This window comes from Trachypithecus francoisi, unplaced genomic scaffold, assembly GCF_009764315.1.
Source record: "Trachypithecus francoisi isolate TF-2019V2 unplaced genomic scaffold, Tfra_2.0 Lachesis_group0, whole genome shotgun sequence".
Classification (NCBI taxonomy): Eukaryota; Metazoa; Chordata; class Mammalia; order Primates; family Cercopithecidae; genus Trachypithecus; species Trachypithecus francoisi.
In genome coordinates this window covers 14966608-14993672 of record NW_022681453.1, presented here as the reverse complement: position 1 = coordinate 14993672, position 27065 = coordinate 14966608, and the positions used below count along the sequence as shown (strand labels likewise).

At 47.0% G+C, this 27065-nt stretch overlaps 1 protein-coding gene across 2 annotated transcripts in view; it reads right to left on the bottom strand.

Annotated features, from left to right (window-relative positions):
- Positions 1 to 4436: 4436 nt before the first annotated feature.
- Positions 4437 to 27065, bottom strand: part of KLHL18 (kelch like family member 18) — a 66030-nt gene continuing 43401 nt past the window's right edge. The window contains exons 4-10 of one of the 2 annotated variants that reach the window (XM_033205495.1): positions 21730 to 21928; positions 18256 to 18416; positions 16742 to 16878; positions 14503 to 14740; positions 10528 to 10632; positions 8383 to 8494; positions 4437 to 7682 (exon numbers count right to left, since the gene is read on the bottom strand). In XM_033205495.1, coding sequence (XP_033061386.1) covers positions 7296 to 7682; positions 8383 to 8494; positions 10528 to 10632; positions 14503 to 14740; positions 16742 to 16878; positions 18256 to 18416; positions 21730 to 21928 — 1339 coding nt within the window. In that variant the 3' untranslated portion in view covers positions 4437 to 7295. The remainder of the gene's footprint in view (positions 7683 to 8382; positions 8495 to 10527; positions 10633 to 14502; positions 14741 to 16741; positions 16879 to 18255; positions 18417 to 21729; positions 21929 to 27065) is intronic. The other variant, XM_033205504.1, reaches the window with a different exon arrangement.

The window sequence follows — 27065 nt, the reverse complement described above, 5'->3', positions numbered from 1 at the left end:
ACACAATATCTATTTAAAACCTCAGAAGGCTTTTCTGTCTAATTGACAATCTGATCATAAAAGTAACATGGGAATGCAAAGTATCTAGAAAAGTCAAAAGAATTTTGAAAAAGAACAAAGTTGGAGGCCTCACATTACCTGATTTAATGACTTATGAATACTTTAAAGCCAGAGTAATCAATACCACACAATCATGGACAGACACAGATCAATGGAACAGAACCAAGAGTTTAGAAATAAACCCTTATATTTATGCCCAATTGATTTAGACAAAGGTATCAAAGCAATTCAATGGGGAAAAGATACTCTACAACAAATGGTGCTGAGACAAATGGAAATCCGCCCATGAAAAGATGAATTTAGACTCTTCCCTTACACCATGCCCCAAAATGAACACAAAGTGGATCACATTCCTACATGTAAGAATAAAAGAAGACTTCAAAAAGTTCTTAAGATATGACATCAAAGACATGACTCATAAAATAAACAACTGATTAACTAAACTTCATCAAAGTAAAAAACGTTTACAATTCAAACACCACCACTAAGAAAATGAAAAGAGTCCTTGTTAGTATAGTGGTGAGTAAAAAAAAAAAGAGAGAAAGGGCTGGGCACGGTGGCTCATGCCTATAATCCCAGCACTTTGGGAGGTCAAGGAGGGCAGATTACGAGGTCAGGAGATCAAGACCATCCTGCCCAACATGTTGAAACCTAAAAACACAAAAATTAGCTGGGCATGGTGGCGGGCACCTGTAGTCCCACTACTCAGGAGGCTGAGGTAGGAGAATCGCTTGAACCTGGGAGGCGGAGGTTGTAGTGAGCCAAGATTGTGCCACTGTACTCCAGCCTGGCGACAGAGTAAGACTCTGTCTCAAAAAAAAAAAAAAAAAGAAAGAAAGAAAATGAAAATAAAGACAAGCCAAGTCTGGGATAAAACATTTGCAAATCATATATTTGATAAATAAAGGATTTGTATCCAGAATATGTAAAACTTTCTTACAATTCATTAATAAGACAGGTGACCCAATTTAAAAATGGGCAAGAATTGAATAGATATTTCACTAAAGATATACAAATGGTTAACAATCACATGAAAAGATGCTCAAAATCATTAGTTGTCAGAGAAATGCAAATTAACCACAGTGAAATGCCACTTTGCACCCACTAGAATGGCTACAATAAAACAGAAAAGTCCAAGTGCTGACAAGAATGCGGAGGAACCTGAACCATACATTGCTGGTGGAAATATAAAGAGGGACAGCCACTTTGGAAGAGCTTGGCAATTTCTTAAAAAGTTAAACCTAAACCTACTATATGATCCTAGCAGTTTCACTCCTAGGATCTACCCAAGAGGAATGAAAATATATGTCTACAAAGACTTATACATGAATGTTCACAGCAGTATTATTCATAATAGCCCCAAACTGGAAAAAATCGAAACATTCATCAATTGGTGAATGAACAAAATACAGTGGAATACAATTTAAAAACAATAAAAGGAACTATTGATACATTCTACAATATGAATGAACTTCTGCCGGGCGCGGTGGCTCAAGCCTGTAATCCCAGCACTTTGGGAGGCCGAGACGGGCGGATCACGAGGTCAGGAGATCGAGACCATCCTGGCTAACACGGTGAAACCCCGTCTCTACTAAAAATACAAAAAAACTAGCCGGGCGAGGTGGCGGGCGCCTGTAGTCCCAGCTACTTGGGAGGCTGAGGCAGGAGAATGGCGTGAACCCGGGAGGCGGAGCTTGCAGTGAGCTGAGATCCGGCCACTGCACTCCAGTCCGGGCAACAGAGCGAGACTCCGCCTCAAAAAAAAAAAAAAAAAAAAAAAATGAATGAACTTCTAAATTATTCTAAAGTACAAAGCCAGACACAGAAGACCACATATTGTATGATTCCACTTACATGAAATGTCCAGAATAGGAAAATCTATAGAGACAAAATAAAATAGTGGTTGCCTGATGATGCAGGTGAAAGAGGGAATTAACTGCAAAAGGCATTAACTGAGTGATGAAAATATTTTAAAACGAGATGGTGATAATGGTTGCACACTTACGAAAAGTCATTGAGTTGGACACTTAAAATGAATGAACTTTAAGGTATGTAAACTATGACTCAATAAAACTATTAAAAAAACAGTGATGTAAAAAGGAGGACGACAAGGGAAGCATGATCAGGTGACATTTGAATGTGGATATACCTGATTGTCCCTAAATTCCTCAAGAAGCTATTGTTGAGCCTCTTCTTCATGCCCAATGCTGTGTCTACAGTAACGGAGAGTCTCACAGAGCTCACCACATAGCAGGTAAACAGGCAAACAGGTCATTGCATGGTAGAATATGGCCAAGGGCCAGCACAACAGATGGAGGAGCGCCACGCCGACCAGAGACGTTTTCATGAAGGTAACATCTAAACTGAGATCCTGAAGACCGTTGCTGGGCAGCTGAGTAGTGTCAATATCTCAGTGACATTCTTTTCTTCTTTTTTTTTTTGAGACAGAGTCTCGCTGTCGCCCAGGCTGGAGTGCAGTGGCGCGATCTCGGCTCACTGCAAGCTCCGCCTCCCGGGTTCACGCCATTCTCCTGCCTCAGCCTCCTGAGTAGCTGGGACTACAGGCGCCCGCTACAACGCCCGGCTAATATTTTGTATTTTTAGTAGAGACGGGGTTTCACCGTGTTAGCCAGGATGGTCTCAATCTCCTGACCTCGTGGTCCACCTGCCTCAGCCTCCCAAAGTGCTGGGATTACAGGCGTGAGCCACCGTACCCGGCCTAATATCTGTGACATTCTATGCCATGCTATGAAGTTTAGGTTTTATGAACTGCAGAACTAGGCTGGGTCTGGTGGCTCACACCTGTAATCTCAACACTTAGTGAGGCCAAGGTGGGGGGATTGCTTGAAGCTAGGAGTCCAAGACTAGCCTGGGCAACATAGTGAGACTGCCTCTCTATGAAAAATAAAAATATAGCCAGGCATGATGGTGCATACCTGCTGTCCCAGCAACTCAGGAGGCTGAGGTGGGAGGATCGCTTGAGCCCAGGAGTTCAAGGCTGCAGTAAGCAATGTTGTGTACTGTTATGTTATTGTGAGTAGCAATGAAAAGCACCAGTGCTGGACTTTGGGGTGGAGTGAGCTCTTCTGTTGGTCACGAGGGGAAAGGAGTCCAAATAACAAAAACAAACAAAGAAAAAAGAAATGGAAAATCAAGCAGATGAGTCTAGTTTGACTTAGCAGTCCACTCTTCACCTATGGGGCTCTTTGGCTCTGGTCAAGGGGGCATAGGTTACCTGGAAAGGGTTACTATTACTTCACAAGCATATGGCCTTTCTCCCAGAGGGCAGAGTTCCCAGATAGTCTGGCTATCTCTTTTAGAACCAAGGCGCCTGCTTCTTCGCTCTTCCCCTTGCTGCCCAGTCTGCTTTTCCAAGGTCTATGATAGTGTTAGGAGGAACGCTGCTCCCTCTATAGGTGGAAGACACTGCTGCCCTTAGGCAGACCAGACTGTGAGTGTGGAGACAGGGTCTCAATTTCTCACAATACCACTGGTTAGCTGGAGTCAGGTCAATTACTTAGCCCTTCTGAGGCAGTTTCCTTATGCTAAAATGTTACCTGCTCCATGGGGGTTACTAAGGACCATGTGAGATTCAACTGACAGAGTGTTTATATGTAAGACATGACCTGGTGGGGTGTGTGCAGGAGTGATAGGCCTTCCAAAAACTTAAAAAAATAAAGTTGCCATCCAAGAGTCCAATGGACAAGACTGACCACAAGCTGACTTTTGGAAAAGTGTGACTGAAGAGTTTCCCAACAGGCAAAACCACAGTAACCAGAGTGTAATCTTGGAAGGGCAGATCTGGAATGTGGCTGTATTTAAGGGAGTGAAACTGAAGATGGTAGTTCTCACACTGAAGAGCAAAAAAATCACCAAGGAAACTTGCTCATACCAGAAAGATGAGCTGCACCCCAGCCCTAGGGAACCTGTCTCTAGAAAGGGACTTAGGAATGAATCTGTGGTTTAAACATTTTCCAGTGACTTTTATGTGCACCAAAGTTAAAGCACCTCTGGCCTAGAGCATAAAAAAGGAGCTGGAGGTGCTGATTCCAGGCAGTCAACAGGCAGCCACATTCCATTGGAGAACTCTGGAGTTTTAGGGCAGTGAATGGAGAAAAGGGGAAATCCGAGAGTAGGGGTGATCTGGACAGGTACCAATATGCAGTCCCATTATGCAAATAAAGTCTTTGCATATTTTTCACCAGAAGTTACTCTCATAAATCTCTCCAAATACTACTTTTGCTGTACATCTGGCTTTTCCCTTATTTTCACAGAAATATTCCCACTTTGTCCAATATATTTTTCTTCAGTGAATCACAATTAAAAAAAAGATGTACTTCTAATATCTAAGGAATAAACCAAGGAAGGACAAGAGCTATTAGGAGTGTTCTCTTTCTTTATTTCTTTGGTTTCTTAACACAAAAGACATGCATTCTATAAATAAAAGGAAATAAGACTTTCTGGGAAACAATAAATTGGGAGGAATTCCCATAGTCACACCTCTGTGGTCAAGAGGCTAGTCTTCAGCTCCCATCTGGCTGTAATCTCTGATGAAATCCAGAAGAGAAGGCCCATGTGTTATCCAAGAAGGTGAAACACTCAAGGACAGTGAATGCCACAGTCCTCTGCTCAGAGCTGGGCTAGGCACCAAGGCCCACTGAGCACAATGTCTACCCTATCTCCTTGTTACATCCTTTTCACAATATCCTTGGGTGAAGGTTCTTTTCATGGGGCTATTGGAAAGGCTCCAATACCAAAGAGCCAGACCAGCCATTTATGAACAGCCATTCACCATCAGACTGAGGAACCTACTGGGAGAGTATGAATATGTTGGTGTTTGCTCACTAGTGCTCAGAGCCCAGATCAAAACACTGGCTTGATCTTACTTTGAAACAGTGACCTCAGGTGCAGCAGTGTAAATTCTACACCAGGAGATGGGATTGGACTCAGGAAGGCCACTACAAGAGCAGTAGGCCATGGGAAAATGATCTACCATATCCAGTGGCAAAATCTGGGCCAGTATCCTAAGGACCCACTCAGTAGCCCACAGACTGATTCTTAATACCTTCACAATCCAGGCTTGTTGGTGCTACTTCAAATTCACAAAAGGGGCTTGTAATAAGACAAGCACTGATACATTCCTAACAGGAAATGCACACCCCACCCACCTTCCGAGTCTACCCCTACAGGCAAACCAGGAAGGAGGGAGAAATGCTGGAGCTCTATCACTAGCCCAGGTTAAACGACATCTGATATCAGATTGTTGAGACATTAAAAATAAAAATATCATTTTCAAGTGCTTGTAGCAGAGGCCCAGCTCCTAAGTTGTAGGTAACAAAGGTACTTCCCTCTGAATACATGGCGATTGCACACACTGGTAAACCTGACGGTCCTGGGGTGGGGGAGACACCCCAGGCTCCACATTGTGCCTTTCTGAACAGGCTTCCAGGCCACCCCAGGCAGGCAGCAAAGGAGAGGAAACCATCCAGGTGGAGACTGGAGCCCTAAGGCCCAGTCTTGGGTTACAGGAATTGCATCTTCTTTTAGTCTCTACTGGAAGAACTTTAGAAAACCAATTTTGGCAGCAGCAGTTGAAGGACAGCCCCACTGCCCAGTGCACTGGTAAGAGAAATGTCCTCCTCTTTGAGTCCCGCTGTGCTACGTTAGGTCCCATCCAGGGAGAAGGAGGAAGCAGTATGAAATCTTTCCAAAAGGTAAAGGCCATTTGCCAAGATTAGAGGAAGAAATATAAAATCTGTTCTTTGCAGCAGCAAGAGATTCTTTCGGCCTTTAGTTATGTCATAAAAGCCAGCTGTGCTTGAATATAAAGGTCCACCTTGCTGGTCAGTCTGCCCAGGGCTGGAGGGAGGCCAGACCCTTGGGATTGGCAAGTGGATGAGGAGCAGTGGAATGGCAGGGCAGACAAGGTTACCAGACCAAGCCAGCCCACAGCTGGTAGAAGGAAGCCCCTGGTTAGATTCTAGAGGTGCATATGGTCAACGTGCCCCAGAAGCATCACAATGAGGGAAATCATCCAAGAACAAGATCGATGGGCAAGTGAGAATCTGGCCAGACCTGCTGTTTCCTGCTGGTCAAAAAAGGAAGGAATGTCAGTGAGAGTGGGGAATCTGAATGAGCGCCATGGTGGCAGTAGGAGGTAATCACAGGGGCGTCTGGAGCCCCCAGCTAGGAGCCCCCACCAAGAAGAATGGCAGTAATTCAGCAGATAGCTAACTCTCTACACCTATGATTTTAAAAGTCCTCTGACAGGAGGTGTGAAGACAAACCCCATGAGCACCTTACTACAGGCCCAGTCAAGAGTGTACTGATTCCACACACACTGGGGCTCAGAGGGAACCCCCAGCTTGATGCGAGGCCTCAGGACCCTGGGATCCGAATGTGGGGTGGATACCGCCCTTCTCCATTTAGACGGTTTTCCATTTAAACACAGATTTGCCCTTAGTGTCTTTTACGCTTTTTTCTTCCTGCAAAATTTGTTCACATAAAAAAAAATTATTTTTCTTTCCAGTTTCTTTCAAGTGTTTGTTTAAATTTCCTTCAGTTTCTTTCAAGTATCTTTTTTTCCCTTCTGTTCTCCTGGACAGATGGAAAGGCCTCACTGAAATCCCAAAATTAGACATGGGGAAAACTTCTCTTCTCCCTGCTTACCCAGCAATGAGGACAGAATCCTTGGTGGACCACTGTGGAAGAAGGAACGTGCCTGTGTGCAGCCCTCCACTGCTGTGGCCACACCATCTCAGGCACGGAGAACACTTGGGTCTGTCCTTTCACCCCCAACTACATCCCAGTTTCCAGCAGGCTTGGACATTGCAGTCTCCCCATGGCAAAGTGGCCAGAACTCGGCTGGAGAACAAGCAGGCGAAGGGGAGCATCAGATGGAAGGCCTTCTGTGAACAGTGGGCCCACAGAGAGGCGGTGGGTAGGAGCTGGGCCTGCATGGAGCCTGTGTTCGTGTGGACCAGAGAACAGTTCCACGTCACCAGCTGCGGGATCCAGAGGAGCTTGTTTTCCGTGCTGTGCATCTTGATGACCCAGGCCTGAAGGTCACAAGGGTGGCACAGTAGGGGAGGGCTTAAGCACCTGGAAAAACTGTACCTCCGGCGAGCTCGCATTTCGCCACTTCTGGTCCACTGCCTCTCCTGAGGGACTGTTCCTGGAAGGATGTGCCTATGTCTGTACCAGATCCCTGCCCCACCACATCCCCATCCTCTGCCTTAGATGGTGAGGAGAGGGATGCAGCCCACACCGACCCCTCCCTCATGGCACGCCATGGGGGCCATGAATGTCCAGCGGTCCGTCTCTGGGTCATACATCTCCACTGAGCTTAGGTTTGACTGTCCGTCGTAGCCCCCTACAGCGTAGAGGCGCCCACAGCTGGCCACCAGGGAGACCCGGCTCCGGCGCGTGTGCATGGGGACAATCAGGCACCACTGGTCTGCCACAGAGCTGTACATCTCAGCAATGCTGAGGAAGCCAGAGCCATCGTAGCCCCCGCAGACAAACATCTTGCTCCCCAGGGAGGCGGCTCCGTGCCGGCAGCGCTTGTTGAGCATGCCAGCTGCAGGGTGCCAGGTGGCGGTGTGGTGGTTGTAGTGCTCCACCTACAGTGGGGAGAGAGGCACAGGTACAGGACAGTCAGAGACAAAGCTCAGTCCATGGAGTGACCGTGCAGGGCACAGCAGCCCCTATGATGTCAAACTGCTGTGGGAGGCATGGGGATGAGGGGCTCTGCCAGTATTCCCTCTGCTGCAGGCCTGCTCTTTGGTGTATGGGGCAGGGAGAGGTCACCTCACCTGACCCTTTCTGTCTGCATCTAAGGAAACAAAAAAAAGGATGTGCCCAAGGATGCAATGCTAGGTAGTGACAGACCTGTATGAGAGCTGGGTCTCCTGGAATCTCCAGGGCTTTCCACTGCAGCACTGACTGACTACGGAATGACTAGTAAATGGCTGTTGAGCCTTTTTTACAGAATAAATACAATTTCAAACAAATTATCCAAAAGAATACAACTGTTTGCAAATTTACACTTGTAGATTTGTGGTGTCTATGCAGTGTCTGACAGACAGTAGAACAGGGTGGTGGCTGCAGATGTGACTACCCTTCACCCTTCTTTTGTGTACACTGGCTCATTCTCTGGAAGTTCAGAATTTCAGAAGATGCAGTGGATAGCTTGAAACCTCACTAGATGATACTTTATCCAGCTACGGCAAGGCTGAAGTTTTTTCAATTAATGATCTTCCAAAATAAATCTCAAAGACAGAAGAAGTAGGTGCCCTTATCCCAGGGGGAGCCCAGACTCACACTGCTGAAGATCTGCAAACCATCGTGGCCGCCTGACACATATATCCTGCCCTCAAAGACCGTAACCCCAGCAGCACTGCGATTCGAGCTCATCGGGGTCACCACTGTCCACCTTCAGGAAAGAGTCAAAATAGGAGAGAAAGCATGAGATTCAGGGTTCTTGTCCCCCAAAGATAGCCTAGCAGGGTTCAGGTGAATTGTGCTGGCCATCTCTCCACCTCTTATCACCTCTCCCACCACCTCTCTGACAGCTCTCCTTGGCTGCCGCCTCTCATCCAAGCTGCAAACCGACAGCCCATCTTCTCTGCTCACCTCCATGGCTGCTCAAAATCATTGTGTCTCATACAAGGCCTCTTTCTCTTACAGTTCTGCTCCTCCCTGCACTCCCTGCCTCGTTAAGCAGACGACCAGCTCTCTAGCTGCTGTACTTATAAATCTCAGTGCTATTCTGGCTGCTTCTCCCTCACCGTCAACATTCCTGTGGTCCCCCAAGTCCTGGCTGGTTTGCTTCCGAGTCAGTGCTTGTTCCCATCCCCACTGCCAGTGCCCTACCCTGACCTCTCATCTGGACCACTGCAACAGCCTCTTCACAGGCAGCCTGGATTTCACACCAGTCCCATCCAACCCCACCCAGCCAGAGGGATTGCTCCTCCTGTACCTGGACCATGTCTGTCCAGTGGTTCCTCACTGTCTCCTCTAAGACAGTCCAGGTTCCTTCATGTGGTTTTTAATTTTTTTAATTTTTGAGACAGGGTCTCACTCTGTCACCAAGGCTGGAGTGCAGTGGTGCAATCATAGCTCACTGCAGTTTTGACCTCCCAGAATCAAGCAATCTTCCTGCCTCCGCCTTCTCAGTAGCTGGGACTACAGGCTCACGCCACCACGCCTGGCTAATTTCTCTCTCTCTCTCTTTTTTTTTTTTCGTAGAGACAGGGTCTTCCTATGTTGCCTAGGCTGGTCTCGAACTCCTGGGCTCAAGTTACCTTCCTGCCTCGGCCTCCCAAAGTGTTGAGATTACAGGCGTGAGCCACTGTGCCCGGCTCTTCATGTGGTTCTTTACCTCTTGGTCCTCATCTACCCTTCAGCTTCACCCCACACCATATGCTACCCACCTTGCTCCGTCTCCCATCCACACACTGGGCTCCAGCCCACGAGGATCATTGCTGTTCTCGATTACAGTGAACATTTTCTTATTGCAGCCTCGCTCCTTGTTGTCTCCCTGCCTATGATGAGCAAACACCTCCCACTGGCTATCCATGACAGGTCTCACCTTGGAAGACATCCCTGCTACCCTGTCCCTTCCTGCAACTCTGGGGAAGAGGAAGGTTCTCTCTGCTCTGTGTCCAAGAGGTTCTGACACAGGCCTCCAGGGTAGGACGATCATAATGCAACCTACGGCCCAACCACACTGGGTGCTTTAAAGGATCTCAGACACCCAGCTTGCTGTCTGATCCATAGTAGACTGGTTAAGTGAACAGAATACTAGCTTAAAGGCATCCTAATAAGTCCATTCAACTAATTTGTTTATATTTTATTATATAAGATGAGAGGATTCAAACACTAAAATGAAAAACTCGGGCTAATCTTGTCAATGTTTTTCAAAGAGTGTTCCACAAATGAGTCCCACAAGATGGTGACTGGTGTGTACTGAAAACCCGAGGTTAAACAGAGTTATTCACTGCAAGGTTTCTTAGAGCTTTTAAAATGTTAATATATCTTATGGAAAGACAAGGACTCTGGCAGTTCAGACATCAACATTTCCCACGCCTATCTGACCACAGAACTTAAAAACTTTTTATTTTTTTTCCAAATCATATCCTACCCACTTTAGAACATGCTGTTCATCTACTTCTTATCCCCTCTTGTCTGTATTTCCATTAAAATGGGCTGATTTAGCTAAAAGGTACAGACCATTAAATAACTATTTCCAAGCATCTATGTAGACTATTTGTTTTAAAATTTTATTTACTCATTCTTTCACTTAACCAAGGGTTATTAAATATCTGGTATATACAAAGTACTATAGGGGCAAAAAGGTAAGACATTCTCTACCCTCAAGAAGCTTAAACTTAAAAAACTGCAGTTCTGATTTTTATACTCTCTGTTTATCAGCTCCAGTTGCCCCAAGGGAGCCGGATTCCTTACTTGTCCGTCTCAGGTGAGTAGGTCTCCACGGAGCTGAGGGAAGAGTTGCCATCGTAGCCCCCACAGACGTAGATCTGCCCGTCCAGCACGACTGTCCCCATGGCACTGAAACAGACAGAGCTGTCATCCCAGATGAGCCGCAGCCTTCCTGGAGCAGCCTCTCTTGCCCACTGAGAAACAAACCTACCTACTGCCTCTTTCTGCAACCTAAATCTCAGGTATGTGACTAAGTAAAGGCAAAAACCTGAGGTGACAGAAGCTGCCCCATCATTCCACTTGTGCCCCATCCTTCTACCGCAGGCTGCCTCCCCTCCCCGCTCTTCTCTGTCCTTAATCTTTCTAAAATGCTCACCTTCCACCTCACCATGTGAGGGTCGAATTTACCTTGAAGGCCCAACGCAACTTCCTCTCTCCTCTTCCTTCCCTTTGTAAGAATTACTCTTTCCTGCCCCTATGCTCCCTGAGTGGCTTATTACAGCAGTTGTTACAATCATTCATTCATCCATCAGATCTTTATCAGCTGGGGTTTAGAGTGGTAAGCAAGCCAAAGTTCCAGCCCACAAGGCACTTATGTTCTAACATTATAGGCTACCAGGAATCTATCTGCCACTTCTGTTTGTGTGTAATTTTTAATTAGAGCCTTGATCTGTCACTCAGGCTAGAGTGCAGCGGTACCATCAGAGCTCACTGTGCCTTGAACTCCTGCGCCCAATCGATCTTCCTGCACCTCAACCTCCCACGTAGCTGGGATTACAGGTGTGCACCACTACACCCAGCTAATTTTTTTTTTTTTTTTTGAGACAGGGTCTTGCTATGTTGTGCCCAGGCTGGTTTCAAACTTCTGTCCTCAAGTTATCCTCTTGTCTCGGCCTCCCAAAGTGCTGGGATTACAAGAGTGAGCCACCACACCCAGCCAATCTATCTGCCACCTCTTAATAAGTGAGGACCTCCTGGAAGACAGGAAGGTCCTCACTTCATCTTCATCTGTGTGACCTTCACAGTGATAAGTATGATGTCCTGTAAGTAACAGGCACTGAATGTATGTTTGTTGTGTTACCTCTGCTTTTTCCCAGTCAATTCACATGTTGTTTTCATCATGTGCATGGCCTCTAATTTATCTTAGTGATTGATGCCACAGCTCCTGTTTGCTGTGCATTTACTACATGTGTCAGGTACTCTACATTTGCTATTTTCTTTTTTTTTGTTTTGAGTCGGAGTCTCGCTCTGTCGCCCAGGCTGGAGTGCTGTGGCCGGATCTCAGCTCACTGCAAGCTCCGCCTCCCGGGTTCACGCCATTCTCCTGCCTCAGCCTCCCGAGTAGCTGGGACTACAGGCGCCCGCCACCACACCCGGCTATTTTTTTTGTATTTTTTTTTTTTAGTAGAGACGGGATTTCACCGTGTTAGCCAGGATGGTCTCGATCTCCTGACCTCGTGATCGGCCCATCTTGGCCTCCCAAAGTGCTGGGATTACAGGCTTGAGCCACCGCACCCGGCCACATTTGCTATTTTCTTTTTTCTTTTTTTTTGAGACGATGTCTTGCTCTATCATCAGGCTGGAGTGCAGTGGCACAATGATGGTTCACAGTAGTCCTGATCTCCTGGGTTCAAGGGATTCTCCCACTTCAGACTCCCCAGTAGCTGGGACTACAGGCACATGGCACCATGCCCGGCTAATTTTCTTTTTGTATAGACAGGGGTCTCACTATGCTGCCCAGGCTGGTCTTGAACTCCTGGGCTCCAGCAATCATCCTCCTGCCTTAGCCTCCCAAAGTGCTGGGATTATAGGTGTGAGCCACTGTGCATGGCCTACTTGCTATTTTCAGCCCTTAGCACACCCTGCAAGGAAGGAAAGAGCACCATAATCACTGTACAGACAGGCAGCTATAGCTTGGGGAGGCTGAGGTCTCTCCTCAAGACTGCCCAGAGAGAGGCCTGCCTCAGATTTAAATGAGACAAGCCCAACTACCCAACTCCTCACATGCCAAGTTTTCCTAATATCAAAGACCCAGGGGTCTGGTGTAATCATGTAATCTTCCACTCTACACAAAGCCTTATAAGGAATGCAGCATGAATGCCAACCTGTATTTTCAAATATGATGCTGGTGAAGATTAAAAATGAATCTAGGTTTCTAACAAACAGGAAAATAAAACATACCAGGCTTAATGCTACCTTTTTTTTTTTTTTTTGAGACACAGTCTCATTCTGTCAACCAGGCTAGGATGCAGTGGCACGATCTTAGCTCACTGTAACCTTTGCCTTTCAGGGACATGATAACAGACCCCCTGAACCAGCCCAAAAGAGGAGAGGGACTTGCCTTAGGTAAGTACTGTGGGAAGATCACACATTTACTAGACATGATACTATCCTTCTGGATACAGACACAAACATAAAAATTACATAACAAAACAGGTGTTGAACAATATGAAAATGAATTAAGAGGTGCCACAAAACTGCATGAGATTATCAACTAGGTAGTAAAGGTGAGTGTGAAGAGGAGAAAATGCTGATTAGCATGGACTGGAATAGTCCAGTGTAAGAAAGCTCTATGGGATGGCGTAGAACACTGGGGGAGATGGGAAGGAAAGATGGCATGATGTCACTAACTGGCAGGACAGACAGCTGTGTGGGATGTCAGGAGAGAAGTGACTAGGAACACTTTAAGGGAGCCTATAATTTAAAAGGGATGTAATGGAACCAGGCCCACACTAATAACAGGGTATTAACCACAGTGAAGGAAAGGAATACCCAGAGGACTTTCCTCCAAGACAGCACTCTAAACCAAGTAACATCAAAGCAAGGAAGTGGTCCAGAGCATACACACAAGGAAGGTCAGTTGTCTGCAGTCAAAGCAAAAAAGCTACTCATGGTTGGGGACATGGAGCAATGAGTCACTCAAACACAGGAAGCTGCAAAGTATCCAAGCAGCAAAAGTGGGGATGGTGGGAGGAAAGGACTCTCAACGCGTTCTTCGGAGGGGCAGATCTTACGTATTTTTTTCTTCCCAAAGGAACCTACTCCAGTGTTTTGTGAACTGGTCTCACCAGTACAAAGGCAGATCCCTCCCAGCTCACATCCACATGTGAACGCTGCTGGATGTGGAACAACATTAGGCATATGTCAAGGAAGCTCAATGTGTAAAAGCGATCAATGCAGAGCTGTCCTGGGTAATGGGCAAGGGGGCCCTGGGCAGCTTTCCTCTCCCCTCCTTGGGCTGCGCCAGGTTTTGGCTGCCCACACGTGTGACGACTCCATCACGTGTCTGACATAATGAAACATGCCACCTGTTATCACCTCAGCATTAAGAAGGCTAAACACAGGCACCAGGATGTCTTCTAATCCCACTTCTTATTCGGGCAATATAAGCAGAGAAGTGGAGGGAGCAGGTAGCTAGAATGTACTGAGTGACATACCAACTTGGCCCACCTTGCAAATACCTATGTGCTCCTGTCTAGGAGAATGTGTGTGATCTAAATAAAAGAACACTGCTTTGGTTCATATTCTCCCCAGGTGGAAGCTCATGTGTGAGGGGAGTCCTGGGGAAGGAAGGTATGCAGAAAAACACCTTGGATTTCCTTTTATCACTAATAAAGGTAAATCCTCCTTATTCTTCAAGTTTCAACTTCAATCCCACCTCTTCCCTGAAATCTTCCAGAAGTTCCAGTCCAGTTTCTCTCCCTCCTCGAATCTTCCATAATACACATTTCCAGTCCTTATCTGGCACTTAAAATAACAACACAACTTCCACATGTCCATGTCTGGTCTCCCCAAGTTCCTCAAAGGACAAGGCGGGTATTTTACTTTTAAGCAGATGGGGGCTTGCTCCCAGGAGGTACCGGCAGTGGCTGGCCTGGCTGCAGGAAACTCCTAGGCCAAAGCTTGTATTTTACTTTACTGTGTGCCCCTGCTTGTCTAGCATGGCACTCCCCAGGTGCTCAGTGTGTATGTTCGGGCTGCACGTGGCTTCCAGAATACCTTCTCTTGCTATTCATGCTCCCCACTCTGGTCCATGTGTCTGTCTCCGGGTTGTAGGCCTCCACAGTGCTCAGCCGTAGCTGGCCATCATATCCTCCAATGGCATAGAGAAGCCCGTTCACCACAGCCACGCCAACACGGCTGCGGGCTGTTGTCATGGGACGGCACCTCTCCCAGTGATTGGCGATGGGGTCGAACACTTCCACCACATTCAGGGAATCACCTGCATAAAAATTTGCTACTCAAATTAAAACAAATGAGACCACTTGTTTAGATCACAGCTATTGGGCATTGATTATATGGAACATTTGACTCAATTCTATTAGCTCTTCCCACAGAATTACTCAAGGCACAAGGGCCACTAAGAAATTTCAACCATGATCACCTCAAACCTAATTCTTTCTTTCTTTCTTTCTTTATTGATTGATTGATTGATTGATTGATTGAGGCGGAGTCTCGCTCTGTCACCCGGGCTGGAGTGCAGTGGCCGGATCTCAGCTCACTGCAAGCTCCGCCTCCCGGATTTACGCCATTCTCCTGCCTCAGCCTCCCGAGTAGTTGGGACTACAGGCACCCGCCACCTCGCCCGGCTAGTTTTTGTATTTTTTTAGTAGAGACGAGGTTTCACCGTGTTAGCCAGGATGGTCTTGATCTCCTGACCTCGTGATCCGCCCGTCTCGGCCTCCCAAAGTGCTGGGATTACAGGCTTGAGCCACCGCGCCCGGCCTCAAACCTAATTCTTTAAGGAAAACCAGAATCAGACAGGAGGTATTTATTTTTTAGAGAGGGCAGTTTTCAGTTACAATCAGGTACTGCACCTGCTTAAAGTCAAAAGTATAGGCGAATCGATACAATATTTCCTCCAGGCAGGAGGCATGCCAGAGGGACAGGCATGCACTCCAGTGCTTTCATTTGCTAGTGGGTGACCCAAGGCAAGGGGCTTTGTGTCCCCACCCTCTGCTTCATACATGAAATGGAGATAATCTTTACGGATTAAATGATGTAACAGGTAAAGCACCTAGCATGGTTCAATATACTGAGTGCTCAATAAATAGTCACAGTAGCAAGGAATGATCATTCCAGCCCCACCTTTTGCATCAGGTTTTTGTGATGATCAAATAAAATAACCCTCTCTTCCTGTGGTATGCTGCTATGGGGCACTTGGCATTTCATTTGCATGCTGCTTCAGCGTGCACTGAGTTGAGGACTTACCTGTTCCAGGCCCTATGATTAACAAGCAGCAGCTAGTACCCAACTCTCATTAACATTCAATTAAAAACAAAACTGGGCCAGGTGCGGTGGCTCACACCTGTAATCCAGCACTTTGGGAGGCCAAGGTTGGCAGATCACTTGAGGTCAGGAACTAAAAACCAGCCCGGCCAACATGGTGAAACTCCATCTCTACTAAAAATACAAAAATTAGCTGGGTGTAGTGGCATGTGCCTGTAGTCCCAGCTACTCAGGAGGCTAAGGCAGGAGAATTGCTTTAACCCGGGAGGCAGAGGTTGCACTCCAGCCTGGGTGACAAGAGTGACACTCCATCTCAAAAAATTAAAAAAAAAACAAACAAAACAAAACAAAACAAAAAATGCCTGGGAGTGCCCACCAACTCCTCCCAAGTTGGGAGGCCATGCAGCTTTCTGAAAATCTTACTTTTAGATTCAAAAACTGCCAATAACCCACGGACTGTAAAGCATGTGTGTGTTTCACAGGGGGTGGGGCTGACAGTGGTAGAGCCTGTGTATTTGGATAATCTTTCTCTTGGGGACATTCTCAGTCTAACCCCAGAGATTCATATGACCAAATGTGAATAGTCTGGTATGGAACTGGGTCTCTGACTGTATCCTATCCAGGGCTGACAGGATGCTATACCATAGCCAATGTGATATTAGGGCAAAAGTGCTGGCTCAGGAACCAGTACACCCAAGTTGTAGTCCTTGTTCTGCCAAAAACAATTGTATGAACATAGTGAAAGTTCGGTGGGGCTCAATTTCCTCACTTGTCAGGTAAGCAGGCTAGGCCTCAAAGATTTCTAGAAGGTCTCTTTAGCACTGATATTCAGATTCAATGGCCTGAATATGTGACATGCTCTAACTGTGGAGCAATTGTATAAAATCAAGAGGGGCAAGGGAGATGACAGCACAAAACAGAGAAACCAGAAGGGCCAGGCTAATTTGTTTGGTGCTTCCTCATCCATGGAGTCCAAGATGGGGGTCTATAAAGGGGAGCCGCAAGGTACCTGCTGAGTTGAGGCCCCCTACGGCGTAGATAAGCCCAGCGATGGACGTGCAGCAGCGTGGCCGGGTTCTGAAAGCTGGCAGATGGGGCCGGCGCTCTGGCATGAGGTGGTAGTCCTTTGCTTCATCTACCAGGTCCCTGGAATAAGGTGGAAGATGCTAGAACAGGAGGTATCCCCCTTGACTTAGTTCTTGTTTGCATCCCTGAGCCTGGCTCCCCACTGCCAACTGCAGGGGAAACCTGGGAAGAGAAGCCTTCTGGAAGGTCTGGTCTCAAAGAAACCAGGTGAGTTCTGGGAAAATCATATATGGCTACTGAGATATATTCAAAATTAAAGGGGCAAGACAAGTAGAGACCACCTCAGCTAGTGTAATCAGGTACAGATTAGGCATGAGAAAAACAGGGTGGTGGCCAAAATGGCTGGACCTGGGAGTTTCGACAAGCAGCACACACCCTGTTGCCACTCAGACCTAGCCCTTCCTTTCCATCCCCACAACTGCACTGTGGCTTGCAAACTGCAATTAATCACCACTCACGTGCATGGCGGCAGCTCCTGACACATTTCCCTGCCTCCAGCCTGTCCCTCCATTCCACTTCCACACTAGAGTTCAAGCTAAGACCCTTCAATGGCCACCCACTGCAGATAGAATAAAGTCCAAACTCCTCAACAGCACCCTTGAGACTGCTGGTCACTGGGCCATAGCTACCTCCAGACACAACTCCACCCTGTCCTGACACATACCTTCACACCACCTGCCATGGACAAGCACTTACTTCCTCCTGAACCAGCTGATCCCAACCAGGACTTGGAAAATGAAGGAAAGCTGAATATGTGTAAAGTTTTTATCGGCAAAGAAGAAAAAAAATATTTCAGGGTTGTGAATTTGACAAGCAATCTGGAGGAGAATGAACATTTTTCTCTGCTCTTCTACTTTTACAGCAGTCATCCTATAGGGCTGCCATCTTCTGAACTGTTTGAGTAGCTCTGCTGTGCCATGTTGTCATTGACTTACTCTGGGTAAAAGTTTCATGTGTTGGTCAACACATCCACCCCTTGCCTATCATCGTAGATGTAAAGCTTACACCTGCCAGAGGCCCCCCATGCCCACGGCACTGACTAATATTTACTGAAGAGGGCAAAGAGCCCCAGGAATTCCCATTTGCAGCAATGAGTGAGGTGCTGGTGTGGATAGGGTCAGGGCAGGTAGTAAAGATACTTGCACATTCATAAATAGCTCAGTGGGGAAAGATGCTGGAAAATCCTCAGATAACTCAGCAGGGGAAAGCCCTTTCTGCTTTGATGCTCCCACATGGCACATCTCTCTGCCCAAGGAGTAAGATTCGGCCTCTTCACACTTGCTCTTCCAGCTTCTAGACAGAGGGCTGACCAATCTGTGTGCCATGAATTAGACTGACCACTCTAAATGTTTTCTTTCCAGAACTGGAACAGGTGGCCAACTCCTCTTCCCTGCTTAGATCTTTAGCAGTGTCCTGTGCAGGTCCACCCTCACTCACCTGCATTTGTGGCAGCAACGCACCAGGTCATCCTGCTGTACTCTGTCTGAAAGGAACTGGGGCCGGCAGAGGGGCAGGCGGATATTGGACAGCAGCTCAGGCAGGTAGGGACCCCTCTGCTCCCGGTCGTATCTGACCCAGGCCAATGCAGCTTCAAAGACCTGTCATGAGAGTGGATGCTCTGGCAGCAAATCCTCCCACCCAGGGGCCACATCCCAGGCCTGCAATCCGAATGCCTCCACTTCCTATACTGAAGCAGTCCCTTGGGCCCATCAATCTTTTCTCCTACTTGTCTCTAAAATCCCTGATTTCTCTCTACTTCCTAGGCTACTAGAACAGCTTCCTGAATTTCATTATGATTATGATTTCTTTTTTTTTTTTTTTTTTTGAGACGGAGTTTCGCTCTGTCGCCCAGGCTGGAGTGCTGTGGCCGGATCTCAGCTCACTGCAAGCTCCGCCTCCCAGGTTTACGCCATTCTCCTGCCTCAGCCTCCCGAGTAGCTGGGACTACAGGCGCCCGCCACCTCGCCCGGCTAGTTTTTGGTATTTTTTAGTAGAGACGAGTTTTCACCGTGTTAGCCAGGATGGTCTCGATCTCCTGATCTCGTGATCCGCCCGTCTCGGCCTCCCAAAGTGCTGGGATTACACGCTTGAGCCACCGTGCCCGGCGATGATTATGATTTCTTAGTGAAAAATCATCAATGGCATCTTATTCCTTTCTGTCAAAACAAAACTCCCGTTTCCCTTCCTGCTGCCCCTGCACCCCTACTCCCTCTAAACTCCCTTCATCACCCTCTCTGTACTCTAGCCAGGCTGGGCTGGTTCTCCTGTTCGCACTGCCCCCCTCACCTAAAATGCCCTCTCATCTCCTCTTCATCTAAACCCATTCGCCTATTTTAAGGCCTGGCTCTAGATCGATGTTCTCCAAGGAGCCTTTCTTAATGGCTCCAACCACAAGGATATCGCCCTCTAAAGCCCTATAGCCCTTACAAAATTTATCACTCAAATAAATGTGAGCTGCCCCGCCCCCCAGCCCCATCATATTAATTAGTGTAAGAGCTAGGGACAGGACACCTAGTTCTTGGAATGAGGCTTTTTCCTCAAAATCAGTGTCTATGCTGCTAAGCCCAGGGTCCTTTTCTCTCAGGCTCCTATCAAGCCCGTTTCACCTCCCTAGCATCCCCCTTTCCTAGAGGAAAGAGGAAAACAAATCATACCTTTTAATCCTTCCTCAAATTTCTTTCTTTTTTTTATTTTGGAGACAGGGTCTCGCCCCACCACCCAGGCTGGAGTACAGTGGCACAATCTCAGCTCACCACAACCTCTGCGTCCCAGCTCAAGCAATCCTCCCACCTCAGCCCAAGTAGCTGGGATTACAAGCCAGGAGTTTAAGCTGGACCATGCCTGGCTAACTTCTGTGCTTTTAGTAGAGATGGGGTTTCACCATGTTTCCCAGGCTGGTTTCAAACTCCTGAGCTCAACAAATCTGCCCACCCTGGCCTCCCAAAGTGCTGGGATTACAGGCGTGAGCCACTGCTCCTGGCCCTCCTTAAATTTCTAACATTTGTCCCTCATCCTCACTCTCAGGTGAGAAAACAGAAAATCAGAAGAGAATGTCAGTAAGAATCTACCTGTCCCCTGTCCCTGGGTGTGTGCCCCAGCTCTCCCTCCTGCTATTGTGGATATGGATGGCTTGTGCTCCTATCAAAGATGCACACCCTTAAGCCCTAGACTGTCTGTTCTCACTTATTCCGGAACATCATTCCAACAAGTGCTCTCCCATTTCTCCAACATTATCAATTCTTCCCTCTCTTCTGGAAAATTCCCACCAGCAGTCAAATACGCTGTAATTTTGCCGGGCCTGGCGCAGTGGCTCACACCTGTAATCCCAGCACTTTGGGAGGCCGAGGCGGGCGGATCATCTGAGGTCGGGAGTTCGAGAACAGCCCAGCCAACATAGTGAAACCCTGTTTCTACTAAAAATACAAAAATTAGCCAGGTACGATGGCGTGTACCTGTAATCCCAGCTACTCAGGAAGCTGAGGCAGGAGAAATGCTTGAACCTGGGAGGTGGAGGCTGCAGTGAGCTAAGATTGTGCCATTGTGCCATTGCATTCCAGCCTGGGTGACAGAGTAAGACTCTGTCTCAAAAAAAAAAAAAAAAAAAAAAAAAGGCCTGGCATGATAGCTCATGCCTATAATCCCAGCACTTTGGGAGGCCAAGGTGACAGGATCATGTGAGGCCAGAGTTCAAGACCAGCCTGGCCAACATGGCGAAACCCCATCTCAACTAAAAATATAAAAATTAGCCAGGCGTGGTAGTGGGCACCTGTAATCCCAGCTACTTGGGAGGCTGAAGCAGGAGAATCGCTTGAACCTGGGAGGCAGAGAGGTTGCAGTGAGCTGAGATTGTTGCCACTGCACTACAGCCTGCCTGGGCGTCGGAGCAAGACTCTTTCTCAAAAACAAACAAACAAACAAAGAAACAAACAAACAATCCCTCTTGATTTCACAAACCCCTCCCACAGCCGCCCCAATGTTCTGCTCTTCTTTAGAACAAGATTCTTTCAAAAAGTTATCTATACTTGGCCAGGCACAGTGGCTCACGTCTGTAAACCCAGCATTTTGGGAGGCCGGGGTGGGCGGGTCACTTGAGGTCAGGAATTCGAGACCAGCCTGGCCAACATGCTGAAACCCCATCTTTACTAAAAGTATAAAAATTAGCCTGGCATGGTGGTGCGTGCCTGTAATCCTACCTACTCAGGAGGTTGATGCAGGAGAATTGCTTGAACCCGAGAGATGGAGGTTGCAGCAAGCCAAGATAGCGCCACTGCACTCCAGCTTGGGTGACAGAATGAGACTGTCTCAAAAAAACAATAAAAAAATTATCTATACTTGCTGTTTCTGGTTCACAGCAGGATTATTTCTAATAGTAAACATTGGAAATAACCCAAACACGCAAGAATAAGGCGAGTAGGTTGATAAAAATCAACAATGCTATTTAGACACTAAAATGTATAGAGGCCAGGTGCGGTGGCTCACGCCTATAATCCCAGCACTTTGGGAGACTGAGGCGGGAGGATCACTTAAGGACAGTAGTTCAAGACCAGCCTGGGCAACATGGTGAAACCCAGTCTCTACAAAAAATACAAAAATTAGCTGGGTGTGGTGGTATGTGCCTGTAGTTCCAGCTACTCAGGAGGCTGAAGTGGGAGGATGAGGCTGCAGTGAGCCATGATCTTGCTACTGCACTCCAGCCTAGGTGACAGAGCAAGGTACTGTCTCAAAAAAATAAATAAAACACATAGAGAGTTTTCATGAAAAATGCATGACATAGTAAAACAAGCTCCATAATATACAACAGCCACATACATGTCATGATCTTAATTTTGTAAAAAAATAAATAAATAAAACAATGATTATAAAGAGCAGCACCTCATGTCACCTGCACAGACTGCTACTGTGCTCACATACCTGCTCCTCAGATTTGACATTCAGCTCATCCCGAGACACCAGCTCAAGCACGTCTTCCAAGGGCAGAGCCAGGAACTCTTCTGACATGGACACCTCCACAAAGTGCTGGTGGATGAAGCTGTTGGCAGCGTCGTACAGCACAGCACACATCATTGTCTCAGCAAACTGGCGCACACCCAGGCAGTTTTTTGGGTGAAGCCTTTTGGCATAAGAAAAGAAAAAAAAAAATTAGAGGAAGAAAGGATGTTACCTTTGATCATTCTCAGGCTGGTTCTGGTAGAGCCACAGAATGAAAACAAATTCTTAACCTCAGCTTTGTTGGAAACTCTCTGTGTGACACAAGCTGTACTTCTCTGGGACTCAACTTCTAAAGGTATAAAATTAAGAAGAAAGATTATCCTCAAAGGTCCCCGCCTTTTGGGCCTAGTGCTCTGTGCATCAGGTGGAATGAGCTCTCTGGGTAGTTCTGTAAAGTAACTGTCAGAAGGCGAGAAGTAACCGTCACAGGAGCTCATGCACTGAAAATCTGCTTGAGACGTTCCACCACTGAAATTCCTGGTTGAGTGTCCAGGGCAGTATCTCAACTTTGATCACAAGGAAGGCACCGAAGTCACACAATTAGAGTTTAAAAAACAAAGATAGGGCTGGGCGCAGTGGCTCACGCCTGTAATCCCAGCACTTTTGGAGGCTGAAGTGGGCGGATCGTGAGATCAGGAGATTGAGACCATCCTGACTAATACAGTGAAACCCCGTCTGTACTAAAAATACAAAAAATTAGCCAGGCGTGGTGGTGGGCGCCTGTAGTCCCAGCTACTTGGGAGGCTGAGGAAGGAGAATGGTGTGAACCCAGGAGGCAGAGCTTGCAGTGAGCCGAGATCGCACCACTGCAGTCCAGTCTGGGTTACAGAACAAGACTCTGTCTCAAAAAAACAAAAAACAAATAAACAAACAAAAAACAAACAAACAAAAAAAACAAAAAACATGGAGAGATGGCTTTTTTTTTTTTTTTTTTTTTTTGAGACGGAGTCTTGCTCTGTCACCCAGGCTGGAGTGTAGTGGCCGGATCCTGGCTCACTGCAAGCTCTGCCTCCCGGGTTTACGCCATTCTCCTGCCTCAGCCTCCCGAGTAGCTGGGACTACAGGCACCCGCCACCTCGCCCGGCCAGTTTTTTGTATTTTTTAGTAGAGACGGGGTTTCACCATGTTAGCCAGGATGGTCTCGATCTCCTGACCTCGTGATCCGCCCGTCTCGGCCTCCCAAAGTGCTGGGATGACAGGCTTGAGCCACCGCGCCTGGCCAAGATGGCTTCTTTAATATGGGAACCCTTATACTTTTTCTTTTTTTTTTCTTTTTTTTTTTATTTTTTGAGGCAGGGTCTCACTTTGTCCCCCAGGCTGGAGTGCAGTAGCACGAACATGGCTAACATCAGCCTTGACCTCCTGGGCTCAAGCGATCCTTCTGCCTCAGCCCCACAAGTAGCTGGGACTATAGGCACCACCATGCCTGGCTAATTTTTGTACTTTTTGTGGTAGAGACAGGGATTCACCATGTTGCCCAGGCAGGACTTGAACTCCCGAACTCCAGCAATCCACCTGCCTCAGCCTCCCAAAGTGCTGGGATTTTTTCTTGTTTTATATAGAAAGACACTCCACGGGCTTAATTGTTCAGACAATCAGAAACAACAGTAGCACTATCATTTATTTACCATCAGTGAGTCAAATATTTTGCTAGGCCTTTTATACATATTCTCCAGAATCTTCTTTTTTTTTTTTTTGAGACGGAGTCTCGCTCTGTGACCCAGGCTGGAGTGCAGTGGCCGGATCTCAGTTCACTGCAAGCTCCACCTCCTGGGTTTACACCATTCTCCTGCCTCAGCCTCCCGGGTAGCTGGGACTACAGGCGCCCGCCACCTCGCCCGGCTATTTTTTTTTTTTTTGTACTTTTTAGTAGAGACGGGGTTTCACCGTGTTAGCCAGGATGGTCTCGATCTCCTGATCTCGTGATCCAACCGTCTTGGCCTCCCAAAGTGCTGGGATTACAGGCTTGAGCCACCGCGCCTGGCCTCCAGAATCTTCTTAACCTGCAAAGTAGTAATGCACTCATAGATGGAAAACAGGCTCAGGGAAACCAAAAATGGTGCTCACAGTCCCTTAAGACAAGCAAGTGGAGGTGCTGAGATTGAAATCAGGCCTCTTGTGCACATTCCCACGGTAACCTGGCAGACTTACACTCATCAGGGCTAGAGAAACCCAGGATAAATCCTGGCCCTGATGCTCACAGGACAATTTGGGTGGGTTATGTTCTTCCAAGTGTCAGTAATTTTCTTACCTGAAAGAAGATGATGACAACAGCTACCTACCTCTTAGGGTTGAGCCATGATGCATGGTACCTGGTACGAAGTTAGTGGCTGTCTTAATTTTTTATTATGGTTGCTTTTGTTTTTTGAGACAAGGTCTTATTCTGTCACCTAGGCTGGAGTGTAGTGGTGCAATCACGGCTCATGGATAGCCTTGACCTCTAGAGCTCAAGTGATCCTTCTACCTCAACCTGCCAAGTAGCTGAGACCACACCTGGTTAATTAAAAAAAAATGTTTTTTGGTAGAGACAGCGTCTCCCTATGTTGCCCAAACTCATCTCAAACTCCTAGGCTTGAGCAATCCTCCTGCCTTGGCCTCCCAAAGTGCTGGGATTACAGGCGTGAACCACTGTGCCCAGCTTGTTTTTCTTACTACTGTTGCATCTAAGAAAATTCCAAATGAGTCCAGTGCGATTCTAAAATCTTGGTGACAGCAGCAGACCCTGGGGGATTCTTACTTTGGCTTCATGACTAATTCTCTGTAGAGATGGCATTGATCAGATTAAAAATTGGACAGGCTTGTTTTCTTCATTAGAAAGGTTTATGTATTTTCCCCGATGTTGATTTAAGGTTTTAGGCACAGAGTTACATTGATTTAGCAATATTCACTATTGTCCCCTAGCAGTTGACCCATCAAGAACTGAATAGGCAAGGTACCTTGGAGCCTGGCTTTATGACTAGTCAAAATTCTACACAGTTATTTCATTTCAGCCTGAGCTTGCTCTGTCTATTGCTTTGGAAACTGATGTGAATTTAGAAGAGCAAAGAAACATAAGCAGAGAACAACACGTAGGCAAAGTTCATGGCCACTGAGGAATACAGTGCTGAAGGTCAGAATGTCAGCTCTGTCATCTGTCAAATGCCTTTCTCCTAAAGCACTTACAGTGATTGAATAAGATTTGTTAAAGCACTTTACAAATATAAGGCAGACAAAACTTCCCTGGGCCTCTACAGCATGTGCTTCACTATTTCCTACCACTTTGACATCAACCTGAGAGGAGGATTCAAAATGCCATGGAGCAGAAGCTGGATTAAGTACAAGGATATGGGAGCCAATGATCAACGTAGCCACTGACATTCATTTCCAAACTCTCCTTCTCAGGTTAGGATTCTCATACCTTATTTTTGGGTGTCTCTGATTGGCTTGGCATAATACTGAGCACAAAACACACCTTTTTTTTTTCCTTTTCTTTTTTTTTGAGACGGAGTCTCCCTGTGTTGCCCAGGCTAGAGTGCAGTGGCATGATCTCAGCTCACTGCAACCTCTGCCTCCTGGGTTCAAGTGATTCTCCTGCCTCAGCCTCCCAAGTAGCTGGGATTACAGGCATGTGCCACCACGGCTGGCTCATTTTGTATTTTTAGTAGAGATGGCATTTCACCATGTTGGCCAGGCTGGTCTCCAACTATTGACCTCAGGTGATTCGCCCACCTCGGCCTCTCAGAGTGCCAGGATAACAAGCGTAAGCCACCACGCCTGGCCAAAACACATCTTCCTTTTTTTTTTTTCTTTTTTTTGAGATGGAGTTTCACTCTTATTGCCCAGGCTGGAGTGCAATGGCACGATCTCGGATCACTGCAACCTCCGCCTCCCAGGTTCAAGTGATTCTCTTGCCTCAGAGCTGTCACACGGGAAAGGGGCCCATTCAAGAGGAGGAGGGAGATATGAGGGAAAATAAACCTTCAGGGTTGATGGAGACCCACATCTTTCATTAGCCACATCACAACCTTCTTCCTTGCTGACACAGCTTGACTTTGGAAGCAAGAAGACAGCATAAGACATAATGCTTTATCAGAGGCAGGAAGCAGTGACTTGAATTAAATAGGTTACTGACGTGGTTCATTGACATATTTGATGTCCTAATCTACCTCTGAGAGAATTTCAGAAAATACACAGCTCCAAGGCCGGGCGCAGTGACTCACACCTGTAATCCCAGCACTTTGGGAGGCCGAGGTGGGCAGCTCACTTGAGTTCAGGAGTTCGAGACCAGCCTGGCCAACATGGTGAAACCCCATCTCTACTAAAAATACAAAAATTAGCTGGGCGTGGTAGTGTGTGCCTGTAGTCCCAACTGCTCAGGAGGCTGAGGCAGGAGGATCGCTTGAACCTGGAAGGTGGTGGTTGCAGTGAGCTGAGATCATGCCATTGCATTACCGCCTGGGCAACAGAGCAAGACTCTGTCTCAAAAATAAATAAATAAAAATAAAAATACAAAAGTTAGCTGGGTGTGGTGGCAGACACCTGTAATCCTGCTACTCTGAAGGCTGAGGCAGGTGAATGCTTGAGCCTGGGAGGCAGAGGTTGCAGTGAGCCAAAATAGCGCAACTGCACTCCAGCCTGGGCGACAGAGTGAGACTCCATCTCAAAAAACAAAAGAAAGAAAGAAAGAAAGAAAATACAAAGCTCCAGTACTGCTTGCCTAAAAGCAAGGAGGCCCATACATTTGAACGCCGGAAAGAGGGCCACCAGAAAAAGTCAACCCCAGCTTCACGGGAAAAAAAAGCAGCAGGTTGAAGATGTAATAGACTGAGCAGCCTCAGGAACTGTGGCTTTAAGAACTCTGATGGCATTGCAGCTTCTCTGTGCTGTCACATATCTTTTCCACTCGTGCTCAGAATGGTTTTCCTCAAGTCGCTGGCAATCAAATCTTAAAATGATGCACCCTCAAGGGCACAAAGGAAGTGGGGAGCTGGGAGACACCACCACATTCTGTAGCCAGGCTCAGGGAGAATCATTCCAAGGAACAGAGACAATAATAGGAACTACTGGAGAGAAAACAGAAAGCAGGCCATGGCTCTGGGTCTGTGGCAGGAAATAGGAATGAGGTAGATTTAGGTCTCAGAAAGCGTCCTGAAAGGCTGAATGAAAAAATGTCAAGGATAGACTTAACACATCAGGTTTATGTGTAAGTACTTACTCCTAAAATGTTACTGGTGCATGCAAACCTGCACTGGCCTAAAAATGACTTTTCTTTTTTCCTT